The sequence below is a fragment of the Nicotiana tabacum genome, chromosome 11 (assembly GCF_000715075.1).
Source record: "Nicotiana tabacum cultivar K326 chromosome 11, ASM71507v2, whole genome shotgun sequence".
In the NCBI taxonomy this organism is placed as follows: domain Eukaryota; kingdom Viridiplantae; phylum Streptophyta; class Magnoliopsida; order Solanales; family Solanaceae; genus Nicotiana; species Nicotiana tabacum.
The window spans coordinates 90,323,629-90,343,992 of NC_134090.1; the positions used below are offsets into that span (position 1 = coordinate 90,323,629).

Genomic DNA, 20,364 nt, shown 5'->3' on the forward strand with positions numbered 1-20,364 from the left:
GAAATGACCACAAAATAAACCACCACAAGCTTCTCTCTTGCTGACCAAGGAACGAAGCGTCCTTCCACTTTATCAAAAATTGGCATCTTAGCCACTAAGATTTGTATCAATACTGCCAAGACCATTACCCGCTTCAACATCGTCACCTTCTGTCAACAAGTTCTCGATAGGGTTCGAGTGCTCCATGTCACTGTTATTGATCACAATCCGCCCTTCTTGGATCATTCTTTCTATTTCTCTTTTCAAATCCCGACAGCTTTCAACATTGTGCCCCTGGGCATTGGAATGGTATTCACACCTTTTAGAAGGGTCAAAGCTTCTTGCACGTGGGTCCACACGATTTGGAGGAATAGGTGCAATCATGTCATGATTCTTTAATTTCTCAAATAAGCTTTCATAGGACTCTCCTATTGGTGTAAAATTATCTTTCAACCTTTGTTCCCCTTTATACCACTGGCTTGGCTGTGGGTTATAGGGCACCTGAAAATTTTGTGGAGACTTCTGGAGATTTTGTGATGCTTGTGCTCGCCCCCGAGGTGTTTTGGTGGCTGGACAACATACTGAGGTGGAGCGACAGAGTATTGAGCGTCCTGAGGTGGATAATACTGCTCAGGGGAGCCATAGAAAATCTGAGGAGGCTGCTCATACCTTCGAGATGTTCTCCTGGGACCTCTTCTAGACCCTGATGTCATCATGATTTCTTCAATCTCCTCATTTGTGTCGCTAAGATTATCTGACTCAACCCGGACAGCCTGAGTTGCGGCTTTAAGAACAACTTGACTTATAATTTTGCCTGTCTTAAGACCATTCTCTACCATTTCTCCAATTTTGATTGCTTCCGAGAAGGTTTTGCCAACTGCGGACACCATGTTTTGAAAGTAATCTGGCTCTTGCGCTTGAAGGAAGACAGTAATTAGCTCGTGGTCATCCATGGGTGGCTTAACTCGAGCTGCTTGCTCTCTCCATTTTATGGCATATTCCCTGAAACTTTCACTTGGTTTCTTCTTCAGGTTTGAAAGGGAAATGCGGTCTGGGGGAATGTCGATGTTGTATTGGAACTGTCTGACAAAGGCCTGTGCCATGTCATCCCAGACATACCAGCGAGACGTGTCTTGATCCATAAACCATTCGGAGGCTACTCCCGTAAGGCTTTCCACAAAATAAGCCATCAACAATTTTTCATTTCTTCCTGCCCCTCTCAGTTGATTGCAATACCTTTTCAGGTGGGCTATGGGATCTCCATGTCCATCGTACTTTTCAAATTTGGGGGTCTTGAAACCAGGCGGCAAGTGGACATCGGGGAACATACATAGATCTTTGAAGGCAACACTCTTTTGGCCTGCTAGCCCTTGTATGTTTTCCAACCATTGTTCTAAGCTTTTCACTCTTTGGGTCATTTCTTCCTGTACCATCTTTCGGGCAGGCTTCTCAGTTTTTGCAGCAAGATCAAACGAGTACGAGTGATACTCAGGAGAGTGGTACTGCTCTTGTTGTGTCGCAAATTGTGACTCATGACGAGGAACCTTCCCACTCTGAGTCTCTGGAGCACTTGTAACAGCTTCGACGTTAGTTGTCATTTTTCTTTGAGGCACAAACCAACCACCTCAACTTTCTTCACAATTCAAAACCAAATATATTAGAATGGACTCAGTCGGTCCTTATTATTATCAATATATATATATATATATATATATATATATATATATATATTTATTTATTTTTTACCTTTGTTTTTCTTTTTCTTTTTTCTCTTTTTCATCATTTTTTGTGTGTGTGGTCGAATCTTATGGAGATTGCCTACGTATCATGACCCCGCATGAATCAGACCTTGCGTAGTTCGGACCAATAAAAGATAAACAATAATAAACATTTTTTCTTATCAATTTTCATAATAAAACAAACTGGGTTTCAAAGGTTTAAAGATGACCTACAAACTCGAAAATCAAACAACCCATATATTCTAATAAAGAGATTTATAAACTCAAAAACAAAAGGCTAGATCCCTTTCTCTGTTCGACAAATGCAACCAAACGGTTATTTTTGCAAATGTGGCCCCTTCCAAATTTCACATGAATTTTGAGGCCGGGGAGGATTATTTTATGACACTTTACAAACTTGTCCGTTATTTTACGAAAATAACCTTTCGACAACTGAAAGATACTCTAAGGCTATTTCGGCAAGAATGGTTTAAGACGTGGCCGAAGCTGGCTCGGCTTATTTTGACCAAAAATCCGAACGGTATTCACCTGACCGCTGACTCTTTGTTTTTTTTCTTTTCAAATTGCAATAAAAACCTGGTGTTGCAAACACGGCCCTTCAGCGCCTCGGGGACGAAGATTTATAGGGCTGTGTGGGTCAACTAGACCAAAAATCTTAAACATGACCCAAAAAGTGGCTGTTTATGCAAAGTCAGCCTTCCGGCGTCCCTTTCGGGAACATTCGGCTATTTATGACAAATCAGCATCACCTGACTTATTTATAACTTTTTTTTATCGTTTTTCAAATTAGAAAAGTCAATATTGCAAACACGGCCTTTCAACGTCTCGGGGACGAAGATTTTTAAGGCTGTGTGGGTCAACTGGACCAAATCTTAAAAATGACCCGAAAGTGGCTGTTTATGCAAAGTCAGCCTTCCGGCGTCCCTTTCGGGAACATTCGGCTATTTATGACAAAACAGCATCACCCGACTTCTTTATGAAAAAATTAAAATTTGACATATTATTTGTTTTTTGTTTTTTATTATTATTTATTTGTTTTTGTCTTTTCAGCAAAAGGTGGGGTTGGACCCGATGAGGGTTGCCTACGTATCTCACATCCGGTGAGAATCAAACCCGCGTAGTTCGGGCAATCAGGAATAAGTAGATGAACTAACTCCCTCTTTTTTTTGTGAATTTGTGAAAGAACTACTTTAAAAGAAGAACTGAAGTACATTTTTTGGATTTTTGATTGATCTTCTTTTAGAAAGAAATAGTTCTAAGATATATTTTTTGAATTTCATTTGCTTTTTTTTTATTTATTCTAAAGAAGAAGAAGAAAATATTTTTCGGAATTTTACTTTTAATAAAAGAAATGCTTCTCAAAATGTTTTTGAATTTTGAATTTTCTTTTCAATTTTGAAAGAAGAATCAAAATATTTTCGGATTTTTTTTATTATATATATATATATATTTTTTTAAAACATATATATATATATATATATATATATATATATATATATTAAAAACAATTAGAAAGGCTTTCTAAAGAAGTCAATAATGGAAAATATTTTCGGATTATTTTAATTTTGTCATTTTCATAAACAAATAAATAACACATATTTTAAAAACAAGACTCTTTTTTTCCATTTTTATGGCAAGACAAACTATTTTCTTTTCTATTAATGTTTTTTTTTTAAAAAAAAAAAGAAAAAAAATAAGACAAAACAATGATTATTTTTTCTACTTTTCCTTTGCTTTAATAAAACAAACTAATAAGACATATATTTTTATTTTATATCCTCAAAATTTCGGCAGAGTTTCGACACTACTTGGACATTTGTTTTTTTGTTTTTTTTCTAACAATAAGTAGTTATATCTCTACACTGTTATTTTCTCCTCTTTTCCACTATGTTCTAATTTGTGGATGATGATGAAAACATACACAATCTTTTGAAATTTCATGCTCTTTTTTTTCATATATATTTTATTTTTTATATTTTCAAAAATGTGGCATGGGGGACATAGGGAATTTCAAGATTTCTTGGATTCCGCAAATGTTCCCCATGTGCGTTTCCCGAAAAATGAAGCACGGGGGACACAGGGAATTCCGAGACTTCTTGGATTCCACAAATGTTCCCCATATGATTTTCCAAAAAAATGAAGCGTGGGGGACATAGGGAATTCCAAGACTTCTTGGATTCCGCAAATGTTCCCCATGTGCTTTTTCAAAAAAAATGAAGCGTGGGGGACATAGGGAATTCCAAAGCTTCTCGGATTCCACAAATGTTCCCTATGCTTTGATTAAAATAACACCATGCTGGAAATGACCAAATGACCCATTCGCCCTTGAATAAATACAACATGTAGCACATAGGATGTCAAAAGATGGTCTATTATTTTCAGGTTGCTTGTCCTAAACGGACTCAACCCCTGTGTTGAGTCCCCTAAGTCAAATGCACATGATGCAAATAAACGTTCCTACTAGGGATCCGGTACATGGCTGAGTTATTCTAGGTAAAAACCTGAGGCATATTGTTCTAAATCTGGCTTACCCAAACGGACAGTTTGAGCCGAAGTGGGGGCAACGTACCGGGAGCACGAAAGTCTACCCGGCCTAGTTACTTGTCCCAACTTCGTCTTATTTGGTATGACTTTAACAGAAAGGTGGGCCACGCGCACGTGTACACCATAAATTCAGAAGACTCAGAAAGAAGGGTTTCGTAGCAGTTTTATATACACAATTCAGATAATATTAAAGCGGTAAAAGCATCATTTAGCACATTAAGCATATATCATGTAAAAATCAGATAATAAATAAAGCCAACTATGACAGTTATTTTAAGCTCGAATTCTTGAACCCTGAACCAGAGATTCCGGGTTCCGAGTCCCCAGTGGAGTCGCCAGAGCTGTCACACCTCCTTTTTACATACCCGAGAGGGCGCAAGGGAGTTTTTTCCAATTAAAGGACAATCGAAAGGGGATTGGTTTATTTATTTCAGAGGCGCCACTTGGGAGATTTAGGGTGTCCCAAGTCCCCAATTTTAATCCCGAATCGAGGAAAAGAATGACTCCATATTACAGTCTGCGTACCAGAAATCCGGATAAGGAATTCTGTTAACCCGGGAGAAGGTGTTAGGCATTCCCGAGTTCCGTGGTTCTAGCACGGTCGCTCAACTGTTATATTTGGCTTGATTATCTGATTTTGTACATGTTAAACCTATGTGCAAGTTTTAAACTCTTGACCGCTTTTATTATTATTTTTTACGAGAATTGCAACGTCGTGAAAATATATCTCGAACCACGTTACATCAATGCACCCGTGGTTATTGACATATCTCGACTCGGTTGAGATTTGGATTTGGGTCACATAAATGTGCACCCGAATTAAGAAAAATAAATTATTAAGACGCGCCTAAAGCAACTAACGCATTGTTATTTTGGGGAAGGCCGTAAAATTTGCTAAACGACATGTCCCGAATTCTAAGCATTTAAAGTAAATATTTATTGAGGGCCCCGCAATTTCGTATTGTATTTGGCGAGGCTCGTCTCATCTTTTATTAAAGGCAAACCTAAAAATAACTATGATTATCTACTTTATTTGCCTCTAACAATCCTAATTTATTCACTAAGATTATCTTAAAGTCATTATAATCGGGTTACATAAGATGTACCCCCGAATTTTAGGCATTGTAACCATGTCACGAGAACTGTACCTATAATCACGATGATGGCTTAACTACGTGCATGAAGCGACTACGAGAGTTCAAGGCGTTCTTCTGCATTACTTATCTTTCCCAAAAGGCATGCCACGATGATGAACACAAACGATGGACGACAAGATATGGAATCAGACCAATTAAATGGACATGGATACCATTCAACAAAACTAAACAAATCCATATCTGAATATCATAATAGAACACTACAATTGTCAAGCCAACACTTATAAGGAAAAACATTAAAGATTTCTTATTGTTCTAACTCTTCTTTTAGTCTACTGGATCTAAAAAGAAAAATCCGAATCAGTTGCAAACAAAGATTAAAACATATTATGTGAGCAAATTTAGACAACATATGAGAAGGCTCCAAAAGGGAAACAACAGGGGTGAGAATTCACCTGAAGTGGGTGTTATGATTTCTCAAAATGTTCTACTGCTACACGAGCAAAACCAGAACTGTGGCTGCAACGGGAACTTGAACCCGACCGGAACCGCGAACAACGACTGGCCAACGACGAACTCGAACGGACCTCACCCCGGACAGAACTTCTGGGCTATTTTTGAACGTCTCCGGTTAAGCTTAAGCTTGTGCGTACGTGTGTTTTCCGGTCAGTCATGGCCAGGAGGGAGGGTGGTTCATGGTTGGACGTTAATGGCAATCGTTTGGACGTGGGGGTGGCGACTGGTTTAGGGTTTTGTTTGAAGGAGAAGAACGTGGTGGTTCAGGGTTCTTCTGGCATTTGTTTGGACGTAAGGGCGTGGACTACTGGCAGGACCATGCAGCAGCAATTGCTGCTGATCGACGGGGGATGAAGGGTCGTTTGGTCAAGGTGGTGAGGCTGCCATGGTGGTTGGTGGCAGTGATGACGCAGCTGGTGGTTTGGGCGATGTGGATAGTGGTCGTTTGGCTTGAGGAAGGAGCAGATGTGGAAGGTCGACGGGAAGTGACCGATGGTGGACGACGAGCTTGTTTGGTGGTGGTTCCGGCGCTGGGAAGGTGACGTTTGGTGGTGGTCGTGAGGCGGAGAGGGAGCTGGGGGACGATGGGGAAGCTGGTCGGAGGTGGGTCACGATGGGAAGGTGACGGACTGGTTGATGGGAGTAAGGTCGAGGTGTTTCCGATTTTTTTTGCCGAGGAAGATGAAGGTTTTCTTCTTAGGTTTTTAGGGTTCCTTTCTAAAGTTGAAGAAGATGAACAGTAATCGTTCCCTTCAAAAAAAATTCAAAGTCCTCTCCGTTTCAAAATGTTTCATCCGTGTTTTGTAATGGGTTTGCCCAAAAAAATGAGCCCACGCGTGGTGGGGTTCGAGATTTGTGTCCCCCACGCATGGTGGGGTTCCCCATGTGTCCTGGACTCGGTTTATTATGGGCTAGGTCCGAAATTAGGCCTAAAACCGGGTAGTTTGAACCCGAATATTATTCTTTTGCCCGGACCCGAGAAATAGGAAAACGTTGCTTAACTAGTCCTATGTAAGCAAAATAACTACCAAAAATAAGACTAGTATTTAAACAAAACTATATCTTTTTAAATATTTTTCAAGATTTAAAATAGCTACAAAATATTAATAAACTATTTTTTGTAATTTTCGTTTTTTTTATATATAAAGATAAAATATGAAGTAATATTTTTTGTATTTTTCAAAATTATAATGACTGCAAACATTAATAGAACTATATATTTTTTGTAATTTTCGAATTTATATAAATTACAAAATAAAGTGCAATTTTTGTATTTTTTCAAGTTTATGAGAAATACATAAACTAAAATTTATATATGTATTTTTTGTGATTTTTCTTTTTGCAACGAAATAAAGTAAAAATAGTTAAAATGGCTATATTAGACCCAATTACATATTTATGCTAAAAAAAATGTGAAAATCCTCGGGGAGGGTCAAAAATCACGTGCTTACATCCCATGTACCATGTTCTTTTCTCCCATTGATTTGAGCGCTTCAAAATTTAATTGCCCAAATCGCATGTGCCAACACCATGATTCATCTTGCACATTAGCCTTCAAACACTTTGCATCAATTGTTTTAAGATTCAGAGAAAACAATCTATTCTTTGCCATGTGCACTTTAGCAATTAGAATTCCACTTGAATCTCTAAGCCAAAGATACATATTTTTCATGTGGATGTCATATTCCTTTTCAAGAAGTTGGCCCAAACTTAAAATATTACTTTTTAATTTTGGCACATAATAAACATCTTGAATTAACTTGTGACTACCATCTTTACAGGAGATCAGAATCGTACATATCTCTTTGATTTGAACCTTTGAGGTATCTCCAAAGGACACATTACCTCTCACTATTTTATTGATCTCCACAAACTTCTCTTTGCATCCACACATATGATTGCTTGCTCCATTGTCCAAATACTACGAGCTGCAATCATCTATGTCTTCTTCCTTGAGTGTCATCAACAACGTTGACTCATTTTCTTCTTTCTTGTCGTCAACAAGGTTAGCCTTTTCTTCAACATTGCTACGACATTCCCAAGAGTAATGGCCAAATTTATGACAATTATAACATTCAATTTTTGATTTGTCATACCTTTCTCCATTATTTTCTTGGTAGTATCCACGTCCTCTTCCTCCTCTTTGTCCACGACCACGACCTCTGAATGTTTGGTGGATTTTAACTTCATTGTTGAAGTTGTTAACATTACTTCTTCCTCTTTCATGACCTCCTCGACCTCGGCCTCGTCCTCGTCCGTTTCCTCGATAGCTTGTTTCACCTCCATAATCCTTGAAAGATGCCTGAGTTTTAAGAAGTTGCTCCAATGACACTTCTTGTCTCCTTTTGATCTTTTCTTCATGGGCCTGTAAAGAACCTTCCAATTGCTCCACCATCATAGAGTCTAAATCTTTAGACTCCTCAATAGCACATACCACAAAATCAAATTTAGGTGTTAAAGTGCGAAGGATCTTTTCTACCACACGGACATCTTCTATGTCCTCCCCGTATCTTCTTAGTTGATTTACAACAGCCTTCACTTTTGAAAAATAATCCGAGATGCATTCGGATTCTTTCATTTTTAAAGCTTTAAAATCAGCCCTTAGAGTTTGAAGTTTACCTTTTTCACCTTGTCAACTCCTTGAAGAGAATTTTGTAAAATCCCCCAAGCTTCCTTTGAGGTGGTAGCATCTGCCACCTTCTCAAACATGGTATCATCCAAACATTGGTGGATGAGCGTGAGGGCTTGTTGATCCTTCTTCCTTGTCTTTGCCAAGACTTCTTTTTCAGTTTGAGGCAGAGCTTCCTCATTATCTGGTTTTGCATACCCTCTGTCTACAATTTCCCACACATCTTGGGAGCCAAGAATGGCTTTCATACGTAGACACCATTTCTCATAATTATCTTTTGTGAGACGGGGGTACTGAAAAGATAGCAGACCATTATTTGCCATGGCTCTGATACCACGTTGTTGGGATAAAAAATAATCTCGTTCAGGAATAATATCCACAGCAAATAATAATAACACAAGAGAGTAACAATGACACCAAATATTTTACCGGGATAAAATTCAATACCCGAGTGGAGCAATATTACCACTATAATATTACAACTCAATAGTGTCAAGAGACTACTACAACTTAGAAACAAAATAACACTATTTATTTAAAATATCTCACTACAATATTACTACCACTCACTAGTTATCTCATAGACCACAATCTGTGGATTACTCTCACTGATTTATGCTTCTCTCGTTTTTTGGTGTGATTCAAATGAAGAAACGAGGCTGCTATTTATAGGAAAAGTTTCCTTGTTTTCAGTCAATCATGGCATGCTTTGAAAGTTTGTTTTCAGTCAATCATGGCATGCTTTGACAACTTGCAATTGCAAATTGGATTTGCAAATTGCATCAGAAATGTAGGCGCCTACCTTTGCCTTTCTCTTATCCAATCACATTTTTTTCTCTTTTTCATTTGTTATTTTTATTTAGGGACCCTACAGCGGCAGCGTGGTTGAGGAGTGGAGGAAGGCCGGTTGGGTCTGTTGGTGGTTGTTGCGAGATAAGGAAAGGGGTCCGTTGGTGTGAGATGGATAAAGGTTCAGTGATGACTTCTGTTCTTTTGTTGAGGAAGATGACCGGGGGCGGGGGGGGGGGGGGAGACTCTTGTGTTACAGCGGCGGAAAGCTTCTTTTTTGATCTGATCCTAGGGTTCTAGGGTCTAGGTTAGTTTTGTAGGGTTTTTTTAGGTTAATGGGTATGTGCATAAGAATTATGGGCGAAAATTAGGCTTAAATGGGTTGTTTGAGCCCAAATTTTTTTCTTTCTCCGTGAACAAGACTAAAAATGCGACCTCATTTACCAATTAATCCTACTTAAGTAAAATAACTATTAAGATAAGACTAATCGTTAAAACCAACCTTTTTTTTGGTATTTTCAAATATCATATTAAAATAAAAATAATGTACTATTTTTTTGTATTTTTTAGTTTTACGAAATGTATATAAACTAAGAGCAACTAAAAAGAAGAAATATTTTTGTAATTTTTATATTTTGATAAAATAAAGTAAAAGAGTCAAAACTAATTGAAATGTCGATATTAGGCCTAAACTAAATACTTTACGCTAAAATGGGTGAAATTTCGGGGAGGGTCAAAAATCACATGTCTACATACGGTATATATTTTGATTAACACCATAACGCACAAAGGTGGGTTTTTAAAGTTGAGGAAGCAAGTTAGTTTTTCTAACATGAGGGGGAGATGGGATAAACTGTTGAGAAAAAATTACGTGGAATGAATTATATATCATTTATACATCTAGATCCTCGAATACGATAATATGAACTTAAAGTTCATAAAAAGATAATTAATCATCAAATATTGCAAAGCATTCCAGACGCATTTGCTGACCCAAAGGAAGTAATTATATTCTCACTACAAATGCTTATATTAGAATAAGTCCTAGAAGGACTGTAACGATCTGGTCGTTTGTTTTGAGAATATTAGCCCTGATCCCTTGTTTACTGCTTTCCCCATATCATTTCTACTTATGTGAATTGCGGGGGTGTTTTGTTTTTTGTTTCGGAGTGATTTGGGACACTTAGTACCTAAAACGAAAGCTTAAGTTATAGGATTTTGACTGTAGTTAGAACTATGTGAAGACGCCTCCAGAATGGAGTTTTATCGGTTCTGTTAGCTTCGTTGGGTATTTTGGACTCAGGAGCGTGTCCTGTTTATGAATTCGAGGACTATAGCTGAATTAGGCTTGAAATGGCGAAAGTTGAATTTTTGGGAAGTTTGACCGAGAGTGGACTTTTTGCTATCGGGGTCGGATTCTGATTCTGGAAGTTAGATTATGTTCATAATGTCGAATATGACTTGCGTGCAAAATTTGAGGTCAATCAGATGTGATTTGATAAGTTTCGACACCAGTTGTAGAAGTTTGAAATTTTAACGTTAATTAAGGTTGAATTGGAGTGTGATTCATGTTTTTGTTGTTGTTTGATGTGTTTTGAGGGCTTGACTATGTTTGTATGGTGTTTTAAGACTTGTTGGTATATTTGGTTGAGGTCCCGAGGGCCTCGGGTGGATTCCGGATGGTTAACAGTTCAAATTTGGATTTGGGAGAATGGCTGAAGGCACCAATTCTGGTGTAATCGCACATGCGCAATATTGACCGCATGTGCGAGCCCGCAAAAAGCGAGCAATTGGGCACAAATAAGGGGCTGGGGAAATGGCCAGTGGTTGCAGATGCGACGTGAATACCGTAGAAGTGGAGTCACTTCTACAGAAGAGTGATCGCAGAAGCGGACGAGTGTTTGGGAGGCCTTTCCGCAGAAGCGGGCGAGTTTGTGCAGATGCGCACTCGCAGACGCGGTCATTGAACCGCAGAAGCAAAAATGGTCGAGAACGTTGGAGCCGCAGAAGTGGATAAGTTGCCGCTTCTGCGGCACCGTAGATGAGGCTAAGTTTCCGCATAAGCGGAGTGCTGGACAAAACATTTAAATGCAAGGGTTCGCGATTTTGCTTCATTTTAAAATTTTGAGCTCGAGTCTTGGCGATTTTTAGAGCATTTTCGAGGGATTTCTAGAGGTAATTTCCTTGTGCTTATTTTTGATCAATAATCCTGTTTCCCCATTGATTTTCCCCATCTAGTTTGTGTGTCTTTAAGGTGGAATTTGGGAGTTTGAGGCTAGGGATTTGGATAGTTTGATTTGAGGATTTGAGGGTCGAGTTGGGTGTTCGTATTTTTCGACTTTTACCCGATTCCGAGACGTGGGCTCGGATTGACATTTTGGGGCGATTTTCTAATTTCTTGTTAAAGTCTTGATTTCATTAATTAGATTAGTTTCTTATAATTATATTTATGGTATGTAATTGCTTTTGGCTATATTTGGGCCATTCGGAGTCGGAAAATCGTGGAAAAGGCATTCTTACTGATTGATTGAACTTGGTTCGAGGTAAGTGTCTTGCCTAACCTTGTGTGGGGGAAATTTCCTTAGAATTTGGTACTGTTTTGATACTTCTGTGATATGTAAGCGCTGTGTACACGAGGTGACGAGTGCGTACACAGGCTAATTATTGTAAAATCCAGTTTTTACTGAGTAGTAACCTGTTCATCTTAATTGAGTTATACTAGCATGTCTAGTTATCCTGTTTAGCCTAATATCGCATGTTTACGTGTCTTAAATGCTTTTTTGAAATTTGTGCAACATGCGTAGTTGATTTTTTTTTCCTTGACCTGTATCAGTCGTAATTGTAGAATTCTTGTTGTACATTATTGTATTCATATGTTTCGAGCTGTGTGTTTACTTTTGGGACTACGAGCTGGTACCTCGGGAGATCCCCCTGCACATTTACTTTTAGGGCTACGAGGCGGTACCTCGGGAGATCGCCCTGCACATTCTACGAGGAGGTACCTCGGGAGATCTTCTTGTATATTTACTTTTGCGACTACGATATGGTACCTCGGGAGATCCCCTGTTGAGCATTTACTTTTGGAACTACGAGACGATATCTCGAGAGCGCCCCTGCTGTTTATCCTTGTGTGTTGTGCTGTTGTTTTTTCTATGGTTTTCTCTTTGTTAAATTTCCAATCTCTTATTACATTACTATATTCTTCTACCTTATTTATTATATACCAGTAGGGCCCTGACCTGACCTCGTCACTACTCGATCGAGGTTAGGCTTGCTACTTACTGGGTACCGTTGTGCTGTACTCATGCTACTCTTCTACACATATTTTATGTGCAAATCCAAGTACTTCTTATCATTCTTGATATCAATGAGCAGCGAGATTGTGGAGACTTCAATGTATATCTGTCCGCATCCGCAGACCTCAGAGTCCCCCTGTATTCCCTCTTATGTCGTTTACCTTTCCGTACTTTCTTAGATTCTGGTGTATAGAGATACTTAGTTTTTCTTCTATAGCTTGTGACTTATGATTATCAGGTTTTGGGAATACTATGTATACTCGAGTGCTGGGTTACTTGTACATGCCGAGCGGTATTTTTATCATATTATAGTTATCTGTTGTAGTCTAGTTGTTGAATTCTATTTTTATTTTTTTTATTCCGCAATTTGTTAGGCTTACCTAGTCGTAGAGACTAGGTGTTGTCACAACGTCTTACGAAGTGAGATTTGGGTCGTGACAAGGACAAAGTCTACGATACACTTAAAACATATCGACAAATTGGTTTCAAATAAAATTCTTGATAAAAAAGATGAGCAAATAATCAAAATGATCATAATAAGAAGGCAAGTGATCTAGAAGATAACATGACATAACACTTCATAAAATTTCAGGAGAGGTTCAGGTACCTAAAAATATGAATGAAGAGATCTCTATGTTATGTCTTTATGAAAGAAAGGAGTTAGGAACCGATATAAAATGTTCGTGGATTACATCTATTATAATGCAAAATATATATATAAGCATATTAAGTCTGGATAAACAATTCAAGCAGAATTGGTTTCATATGAAAAACATGTAGTTTTGGACCTGTAGTTCAAACACTTGAAAGTATAAAGCAAATGGTGTGTGCAATGACTTTTATCTATCTTATATGTCTAGCATGACATGAAAACTTGATATGCATCTAAAGTCTATTTATATGGCTTATATGAGACTTAACTTATATGACAATCCTTGATGGATTTAAATCGCTTAAAGCACCTACAATTCCTGATCCTGAAGTATCACATCCTAAATACAATTGTGCATATGTATCTTGCCATAATTATAAGCATAATAATGTGATAGCAAAAAATTTTACCTCTATGGGGATATGGAAAAGGCCATTCCACGACATTATATGAAGACATTACATATCTATCAAGAATGATGATTTAAGGTGCAACATATTCATTCAAGTTAATATGGCTGATTTGTACGTTAACCTTCTAGAAGCTAGTGTGCAAGATTGGGATGCGACAGCTCAAAAATGTGAATTGATGCTCTCATCAGGGGGAGTTAATACGCGTTGTACTCTTTTCACCTTATGAGATTTTGTCCCACGGGGTTTTCCTTGTAAGGTTTTTAACGAGGCAACCAAAAGGTGTATTTCTAAACATGTGTGCTCTTTTTCGTTCTCTAGAATTTTGTTCTCACTGGGTTTTATTTTAGTTAAGGTTTTAATGAGACACGTTATCTGTTGAATAGATATTCAAGGGAGAATGTTATAAATAGAATTGTAGTTAGTATGAATGTTTATATTTTAGGGTTTTTAACTTTATGACTAAGTCATTTTTTCCATATAAATAAAGAGATTCTATTCCATTGTAAATTACACTCCAGGAGCTTAGAACCTGGGTGTTTGACTTTAATTAAAATAAAATTCTATTGTAAATTATTCAAAATCAATAAGAGTTCTCTTTACTTTGCAATACTTTTCTTTCTCCTTTTATTGTTTTACATCACTTGTAAATTTGAGTGGAAACGAATATATTTTACCATATCTATCTATTTAGAATAGGAGAAGCAAAACCATATTATTGTGCCAAGTGTCAATACATAAATTAAACATGTGTCTAATTTTTGGACAAACTTCCAATTAATTTGGAAGTTCAAAAATAATTTAAAATTATTTCACATAAATATTTAAATATGCTAATGCAGTTGCGGTTTTTTAAATTTGTTAAAAGAAGTTCAAAATGTTTAGAACTTCTTTAATTGGTTTACAGAAGTTTATAGACTTTAAAATTCCCAATTTAGTATACATCTATACTTTGACTCCCACGTTTGTTGGTCTACTTATTTTAATTTTTTAAACCTGTAAATTAAACAAAAAATTACTTCAATCACGTCTGGAGTTACTCCCACGTTTGGAATCGGATAATGTGCAATATAAATAGATTTCAAAAATAAACCGGACGGAATATTTTTTTTAAATAACTACGATCATCTTCCCAAACGTGGGTATCTCACCATTACTCCACAACTTATCCACTTTCTCCATAACTATATCAACAGTTTTATGTGACTCCTTTTAATTCCTTTTCCATTCTCTTTTTGCTTTGGTCAGAATACGAACTTTGCAAATATGGCTACAAAACTTCATGACATCAGACAAATTTCAAGCAACTCCATGCAATAGAATTTGAAAGTTAGAGTAGTTCGAATGTGGAAAATCCCGGATCGCTACAAGTCTGAAATACCTTATTCGATAGAGTTGGTATTACAAGATGCAAAGGTAACATATTTATAATTGCTTTCACTTTTTTCTTCGTCTTCTCTGCTGCTATGGTTCATAGATTTTCTAATATGCAATCGTTTATTAGTTTCCAATAATCCTCAAAAAAATGAAACTACCAACTTGAAGTGATTATGTGTGAACATCTGATTGATAATTATTTACTTCTTTCCAGCAAAAACATAATATAATATTAACAATATATTACATTTTATATAATCCATGTGATAAACAAAATATGATGTTCCTCTTGAAACTGCTACAAAATATAACAATATGCATATATTCTGCCAATGGAAGTTACAATGTTTGTTGACAATTGTATAATCTCTATAGCTACTGCAAATTCTAAAAATATGCACATTCAGACAAAAAACTTTACAATGTTTGTTCACAATTGTTTACTAATTTCCAGCATTAACAATTTTTACCAATCTAATACATTCTAACAATTAATATGATTTTCTAGGGTGATCGTATACATGCCTCAATCGGGAAGTATGTTATAAAGTTCTTTAAGAATAAGATACAGGAACTCGGCTTATATCGCATGACCTACTTTGTTGTCGGGCCAAATAATTTGAAATTAAAGACTACAACACACAATTTGAGGCTGACATTTACGCAGATGAGAATAGTTGAGGAAACTAATGATCCTACATTTCATATGGATATCTTTAACTTGCGTCCTTTTTATCAATTCACGAATCAACATGATGTCGATGAGGCAGAATTATTCGGTAATTCTTCTTTTTCATTTAATCTACGTTTATTAAAATTTTGTGATTAACTTTTATATTTATAGATGGCGTTGCTCAGGTTGTGACCTATGAAGCTGTTCAGACCTACAAGCAAGGAGACAACAAAAGTGTCTTTATGAATATTGAACTTGAAGATGATAAGTAAGTCATTCACAAATAGAAACTATACTTTGCAGTAAAAAAAGATTTTTTTATGGAGGTTTTTCCGTGAAACATATAGGAGGAACAGGATTTCAGCAACTTTATGGAGTGAACTTGTGGATCAAATTCAACCTCACTTGAATGCATCTACTGCTAATCCTTTGATTGTTGTTCTTCAACTTATGAAAGCTCAAAAATATCAAGGTTTTCCAATAGTTACATTTATATTTGATAAACAGTTTCAAAATAATTTATAGTTTTCAATTTGTAATTTTTAAATTTTATTCATAGGTAATTACTCAGTGCGTAGCTGTTGGTATGCTTCAAAAATATGGATAAATCCTACTTTTCCGCAATTTATCGATTTTAAATCCAGGTTTGCAAAGGGTATAATTCTTATTTATATATACTATAAATATAATATTATTATTTAAAACTTAAAGTTTTTGACTTATGCAGATTAGATGCAGCGCTCCAATCAAACTATGAGTCGCTTACTCAGACAAGTTCTCAGCAAAGTTACTCTATTAGAGATGAGTTAGCCAAAAGAATTGTATTAGTTAAAACTATTGGGAATTTAGTTCAGTGCACACAAGTGAGTTAAATATGGTTTTAAAAATTTACTTACCTTTTGTTTTATGTTTTGCATTTACTACGCTATTTTTGTGTTAAATAGGAGTGTAACTACTGGATTGCTGCAAAGTTGGTGAATTTGAAACTTCAACGAGGATGGTCATATTTGGGATGCAACAAGTGTACTAGAAAGGTTGAAAAAGTTGGAAATAAATTTCTTTGTAAGAAATGCAATGAAGAAGATTGTTCTGTTGGTCACAGGTAATTATTCTATTATATAGATTTAAAACACATAAAAAGGAAATACATAAGGTTAATCAAAATTTAATTGCAGGTATCGGCTTCAAGTTCGTGTTATGGATAGAACTACCTTTATCTCATTATTGCTTTGGAATCGCGAAGCTCAACAACTTATAGGAAAGTCCGCGAAAGAATTGAAGGAAGGATTAGTTGAGGTATAATAATAAACTTAATTTAAGTGTAGTTGTCAATTATAATATTTTTGATCTATGAAATTTGGTGTAGACTTCTGATGCAGATGCTGATTATTCTTATCCAGGTGAATTGGACGATATTCTTGATAAAAAATTCATGTTTAAGGTTATTGTTAAGCAAACCAATATTGAGTCACAAGACGAAGTCTACCAAGTTGTTAAGGTTACTAATGATGACGATCTTCTAAAGGAATATGCCCACAGCTCATTTGAAGACACTATCACAGTAAAATATCTTCATTCACAAATTAAGCTACTGATACATTTATGAAAAAGAATAAATATAAATCCTACAACCTTCATAACATGATTGTTTATTTTGTTTTGTTTTACTTTTTAACAGGATCCTTTGGAAATACCTGAGGGACAAATCTCAGGTGAAGAGAAGGTTTATGGGGTAATTTCATGAAATTAAAACAGTTATAACATTATTAATTATTTAGTAAAAAGGTATTACTAATCATTATGCAACCAAAGGTAGTATCGCTCTCCAGCTCCTCTTTATAGATTCTTTCTATTTCTGTAGAATTTTGTGGCCGAAAGTAAGATAAAATCTATTTTACAAACTCCCATCAAGAAAAATATATCAGAAAGTGGATCGTCCGTGTTAGAAGATGGTGATGATTGCAATGCAAAACTATCTCAATTGAAGAAGTATGACAAGAGGAGTAGATCTGCCAATAAGGCACCAACAGTAATAGCAGATGACGACTTGAATAGTCAACTCTCTAGCAACAAGGTTCGCCGAGTGATTAAAAAAGAGAAGAATCCATGAATTACTCTATTGAAATGACCTTAGCTATTTAATTATATAGTTTCTTTGCTATGTAGGTTTATGAAGGACAAATTTTTATTATTTGGGCAAGTTCATTAGGGAGTAAAATGTTGTGATTCTCGGATCAATATGAAGATTATTTGGGAGGAAAAACAACTCTATTTCACAAGAATAGAATTATAGAGAATTTACACCAAGAATTTCTCTCTACAAAAAATCTCACCAAACTCTCTTTTTGTTCTCACAATCTCTTCCTGGATTGTATTTCAATCTCTCTGGATTGATCTTTCTGTGTAAAACATAAGGCTCTATTTATAGCCTTAAAGAAGGTGGTTGGTGGTTGAATTCTTCATTCAACAATGGAGGCTTCAACAATGGTGGCTTCTAGAATGGGTTGGTGGCTTCAACAATGGTGGGCTTCTAGAATTGGTAGTTGGCAGCAGCTGAACTTATCAATTCTCCCCCTTCAGCTGCATTCCAACGCAGCTACTATTTGAAAGTTATTCCAACTATGTCTCTGCACAGCTCTAACTTTTCTTGAGTGACCACCTTTGTTAACATGTCTGCTGGATTCTCCTTCGTATGGATCTTCACTAGTTTAAATAGTTGTTGATTCATCACCTCGCGTATCCAGTGATAGCGAATGTCGATGTGCTTTGTCCGAGAATGATACATTGAGTTTTTGCTTAAATCAATTGCACTTTGACTATCACAATGTATCTTATACTCTGTTTGATTTATCCCTAGTTTTTGGAGAAACTGCTTTAGTCACAACATTTCTTTTCCAGCTTCCGCTACAGCAATATACTCTGCTTCAGTTGTGGATAGTGCAACACACTTCTGCAATCTTGACTGCCATGACACAGCTCCCCCTGCAAAAGTATAAACATATCCTGAGGTTGATTTTCTTCCATCAGGATCTCCGGCCATATCTGAATCTGTATAGCCTTCCAAGACTGGATCAGCTCCCCCAAAGCACAGACTTGATTTTGAAGTACCTTTAAGATACCTGAAAATCCATTTAACTGCCTCCCAATGTTTCTTTCCAGGGTTAGAAAGAAAACGACTTACCACACCTACCGCATGTGCGATATCTGGCCTCGTGCAAACCATGGCATACATCAGGCTTCCAACTGCTGAAGAATATGGAATTGTAGACATCTCCTCAATCTCTTTCTTGGATGAGGGGCACAAACTCTTGCTCAACTTGAAGTGATTTGCCAAAGGGACACCTACCGGTTTGGCATTACTCATATTGAACCGTTTGATCACCCGTTCAATGTAATTTTCTTGAGATAGCCATAACTTCTTGTTTCTCCTATCTCGAGTTATCTGCAATCCCAAAATATGTTGAGCTGGACCTAAGTCTTTCATTTCAAAGGACTTAGAGAGTTCTTTCTTCAACTGTCTAATTTTTGTTGCATCTTGTCCGACGATCAACATGTCGTCTACATAAAGTAGAAGTACAACAAAATTGCCATCCGAAAATCTCTGAATGTAAACACACTGATCTGCAGCAGTCCTTTTATATCCTTGACTTACCATAAATGAGTCAAACCTTTTGTACCACTGCCTCGGTGCTTGCTTTAGGCCATATAAACTTTTCGTAAGCTTATAGACGAGGTTTTCTTTTCCTGAAACCTCAAAACCTTCCGGCTGCTCCATATAGATTTCTTCATTTAGATCACCATGAAGAAATGCTGTCTTGACATCCATTTGTTCAAGCTCCAAATTCAAACTGGCTACCAATCCAAGGATGATGCGGATTGAAGTCAATTTTACAACTGGTGAAAATATTTCATCAAAGTCAATTCCCTTTTTCTGTAGGAATCCTTTGACTACTAACCGGGCTTTGTGCTTCACCACCTTTCCGCTGCCATCTTTCTTCAGCTTGAATACCCATTTACTCTTCAGTACCTTCTTTCCTTGTGGAAGTTTCACAATCTCATAAGTGTTGTTTTTCTGTAAAGAGTTCATCTCTTCGGTCATTGCTTGCAGCCATTTTTCTTTATCCGTATGAGATATAGCTTCATGGAAACTCTCTGGTTCTCCATCTTCAGAAAGTAGAATATACTCGGTTTCTGGGTATCGAGTTGATGGAATCTGACCTCGTTCAGATCGACGAGGTTGTTGATTATTAGCTTCAAGATGTGTACCATCATCGTTCCCCTGTGATGGTTCTGTAGTTTCCTGAGGGGTTTGTGCCTCCCCTGCCAAACATCCTCCTGTTCTGCTTCTGGTACTGCTTCATGCTCCCCCATGCTATTTGTGTCAAACTGCAATGGTAGTGGATCTGGACCAACTTTTTGGGCACTGGAACCTCTTTCATAAGATATTGTGGGCTTTTCAATGTCTTCAATTATCTGGTTTTCGTGGAATACAACATCCCTACTTCTGATCACCGTCTTCTGTATTGGATCCCATAATCTATACCCAAATTCTTTATCTCCATAGCCTATGAAGATACATGGTATAGTTCTACCATCAAGCTTCTTCCTGAGCTCCTTGGATACATGTGCATGTGCTAAACAACCGAATACCCTTAAGTGAGAA

The 20,364-nt window shown here is 36.8% G+C and overlaps 1 protein-coding gene across 1 annotated transcript; it reads left to right on the forward strand.

Annotated features, from left to right (window-relative positions):
- Positions 1 to 6,459: 6,459 nt before the first annotated feature.
- Positions 6,460 to 17,811, forward strand: LOC107776479 (replication protein A 70 kDa DNA-binding subunit B-like). The gene is made up of 10 exons (XM_075224328.1): positions 6,460 to 6,562; positions 15,873 to 15,969; positions 16,049 to 16,173; positions 16,261 to 16,345; positions 16,429 to 16,564; positions 16,646 to 16,803; positions 16,877 to 16,997; positions 17,068 to 17,262; positions 17,380 to 17,433; positions 17,563 to 17,811. The coding sequence occupies exons 1-10, from the start codon at positions 6,460 to 6,462 to the stop codon at positions 17,809 to 17,811; spliced, it is 1,323 nt and encodes a 440-aa protein (XP_075080429.1).
- Positions 17,812 to 20,364: the final 2,553 nt, after the last annotated feature.